The 3,855-nt window shown below is 38.2% G+C and overlaps 1 protein-coding gene across 1 annotated transcript; it reads left to right on the forward strand.

Annotated features, from left to right (window-relative positions):
* Positions 1–1,431: 1,431 nt before the first annotated feature.
* On the forward strand, positions 1,432–3,312 carry LOC120536526 (SCAN domain-containing protein 3-like). Its single transcript, XM_039765256.1, has one exon. It carries the CDS (start codon positions 1,432–1,434, stop codon positions 3,310–3,312), a length of 1,881 nt encoding a protein of 626 aa, XP_039621190.1.
* The last annotated feature ends 543 nt before the right edge of the window (positions 3,313–3,855 follow it).

Genomic DNA, 3,855 nt, shown 5'->3' on the forward strand with positions numbered 1-3,855 from the left:
TCACATTTTGCATGGTGAGAACATTGACCAAGACTTTTCTGCACAAATGCAATGTAGCTTTGTGAAGAATGGATTTAGCATATGATGCAAAAACGTTTCATATGCAAATGTTGAATGCATTTAGGTAAAAAAAGGTCAACATTACACTTGTCTGTTAGAAGTACAAACATGCAATGCTACCAGGAATTTGTAGCTCCTGAACAAAGTTCCTCAATATCTTATCTAATTTCAGACCCAATCGAGTTATTTCTCCAGAGCAATATAACAGAGTGAATGGTTCTTTTGCCACAGCTCCTTTTTTCTGTTTGTCCGCAAATGATTCATGATCATACTTTTAAATGAATAAACAGATAGTCAATTCCCTGATTGGTTAAAGGGAACTGAAAAACAGAATCAACTCATATTACCTCTCACACCTGACAAACTCAAGATGATATTTTTGTATTCTTTGTTAAAAACTATCTTACGAACCCAAAAGTACTCTGATTGTGTCAGAAAATATATCATACCCAGCAAAGAGTAACTTTATGACTTTCAATGACCTTTTTCCATCGTTTACTACAGATTAAAAACAAAAAAAACAAAACAACTGAGCACCAAGAAGTTCAACTAAAATCATATGGTGTATGCTGTCCTACGATAATCGAGTACGTTATGATCTGCAGTATTAAATGCAGCACTTCAACTGAACAGACTAATATGATATTTACATCAGGATTAAGCCATAAGTCATTAACTACTGTATTTTGATCGGAGCAGTTCCTATACCATGACTGATCTAAAATCTTTGCAAAGACTGCATTTTTGTAAAAGCAATTGTTTAACTATTAAAAAGACACCTTTTGTAGAATTTTCCTTAAAAAGATATTATAGAGAAGACCTTAAAGATACTTGTCTACTCCAGTTTATAATACTGTAGGAAAACCTGCAAAACCTCAGATGAAGCAAAATAACTTAGAGTATGTGTCAGAGATGTGTGTTTGTGTTAGGCAAATACAGAGAAAGACTTTAGTGTGACACTACCGCTAATGTTGATTCTGTCTAATTTTTTAGAGTAAAGAGAGAAAACCCAGAGGACTACTGAGATTACGCCTGGTCAGTATGAGACCTCACTCTCACTTGAAGGAACTGTTCAATGTTAGTCCATCTTCAAAGGAAAGTGGAGCTGATTGCTTTTGTTTTTGCAACAAAGTGCTCCTCTTCATCCTTTAGACCAGCCCTATTCAATAGGCGGCCCACGGGCCAGAACCGGCCCATCAGTCATTTTGGACCGGCCCACTGACTACATACCTCTTAATAAATTATTTATTAAATAGCTGCGACTTAACTGTAAGCGCGACAGTTTATAACATTTTGCAACTTTTTACGGGACGTCGCGCAGCTGTTTACGCTCTTGATGGAAAGTTTATGACAGTTTAAAACAGAGCGAACATGTCACATTCAAAAGAGAAGAGACGTAAGGTTGAGAGCGAAAATAGAAAATTTAACAACGAGTGGACTGATAAGTATGCACACATACAAAATGCTGAGGGAAACCCCATGTGCCTTGTCTGTCTTGTCATTTGCTCGGTAAATAAAGAATACAATGTGCGGAGGCACTTCCAGACGACTCACACTAACTTTGATAATGAATATCCCCCGGGCTCAGAGGCTCGACAGACAAAAATAAAGACACTGACTCAAAACTACCAGCGAAGTTGTGTGGTTTTCACCCGAACCTGCACTTTGCAACAGAAAGCTACAATAGCATCTCTCCGAATTGCATTGACACTGACTAAAAATAAAAGACCATTTACAGATTCTGAAACAGTAAAAGAATGCATACACGCTGCTGTCGAGGAGGTGGTAACGGATGAAAAAGTGAAAGAGAAAGTTATATCTTCGACTAAATCAGTCCCACTGTCCGATACAACAGCTGCGAGAAGGGTGGACGTTTTAGCTACGGAAGTTTTTGACACGCTTCTTAATCAACTGAGGAAGGTTGATTTCATATCTCTGGCTGTGGATGAATCAACAGACAACTCGGATATAGCTCAACTTTGTATGTTTGTGCGATTTTTCGATGGTCACTGTTTCAAAGAGGACATATTGGGATTAATACCACTGGAAGGGAATACAACAGGAGAAATTCTCTTCCAGGAGATTGTTGATTTTTTTCAAGAGAACGGACTGGACTTGGAGCGTATCAACCTGCTTGTTACAGATGGTGCGCCCTCGATGACAGGGAAGATCAAAGGACTGTCTGCACGGCTGTCTGCACTTGCGCCAAAAATGAAGTCGCTGCACTGCCTCATCCATCAGAGTGTCCTTTTCCCACAATTAAGTGGTGAGTTGAAAAACACAATGGATTCTGTTATGGCTACAATTAACTTTATCAGATCAACATCTAGTCTCCAACACAGACTGTTTCGCAAACTTCTTGCTGATATGTCAGCTGAGCATGTTGACCCACTTTTGCATAACAATGTGAGGTGGTTAAGCCAGGGAAACTCACTCATGAGAGTCTGTGAACTGAAGAAAGAAATCATCACTTTCCTTCGTGAATGCAAGCACAGAAAGGCTGAAACATTTCTGACCTACATGTTGGATGATAAATTTGTGTCTGAGATGTGTTTTTTATGTGATATCCTTCATCATTTGAATGTATTTAACCTGGGACTTCAGGGGAGAGATAAAACAGTTGCTGATGTGGTTGAAATGCTAACTGCTTTTCAAAATAAACTGGATATTTTTTCATCTGATCTCAGTAGCAGACTGCTGCACTTTCCAACCCTCAGTGGCTTCATCAAGTCATCACAAAGTGGTAAAGTCACAAAGGTCATGTCAGACTTTCTGGACCATTTGAAACACAACTTTGCACAGAGATTCAATGACTTTGACATTCCCAAAGAGTTGCTGCATGTTGTGAGGAACCCTTTCACCAGCACACCCAATACTTCCCCGAAAGCAGCAGAGTTCCTAAAGTTGCATGGCATTGATGAAGGTCCCCTGCAACTTGAAATGATTGAAATGCAAGCATCATGTGAATTAAAGGATGTCCTTCAGGAAAAAGGCTGCACAGAGCTTTGGACAAAGAACATTGTCCCAGAGATGTTCCCAAACATGAAAAAATTGGCCATGTGTGTGTTAACAATGTTTGGATCAACATATACATGTGAATCATCCTTCTCTCACATGAATGCCATAAAAACAGACAATCGGATCTCCTTGACAAATGAGCATCTGCATCATTGTTTGCGGATTGCTGTCACCCCATATGAACCTAACTTTTCTCATCTTGCCCAGTCAATGAAGTGTCACTTTTCTCATTAGAGATAGATCAAAATGTCCTGTAGTATGAAGACTAGACACACTTTTGTTTCTTTTTATATGCTTTAAAAGCCAGCAGTTTAAGTTTGTGATTTCATTCAAAGTTATGTTTGTTCTTATTTGCACAATATGATATTGCTATTACTGTTTCTGTGAGTTTGTGACTGTGATATTTGCTCTTATTTGCACAAAAAGAAATTGTAATTATTGTTTTCAAGGCTTTATTTTATTTAAGCAAAAAGCAAATACTGTCACTGTGAGTTTGTGACTCAGATTTCTGTTAAAACTAAAGATGGCTATGTTTTGCAGTTTTTATTATTTGCACTAGAAGCCAGCGGTTAATTCTAATGCCATTTGACTCATTTAAATAAAAATGTTGAAAATGCAGTGGTGCTTTGTATTAATGGTACAATACAAGAAATACAGGGAAATGTGCGGCCCACTGGCAAAAGCCGTATGACAATTTGGCCCAATGAAAAATCTAATTGAATACCCCTGCTTTAGACTTATTCATTAAATGGGGCATTCGTACCTGTTTAATGTATT

Source organism: Polypterus senegalus, chromosome 1 (assembly GCF_016835505.1).
Source record: "Polypterus senegalus isolate Bchr_013 chromosome 1, ASM1683550v1, whole genome shotgun sequence".
Lineage (NCBI taxonomy): Eukaryota > Metazoa > Chordata > Cladistia > Polypteriformes > Polypteridae > Polypterus > Polypterus senegalus.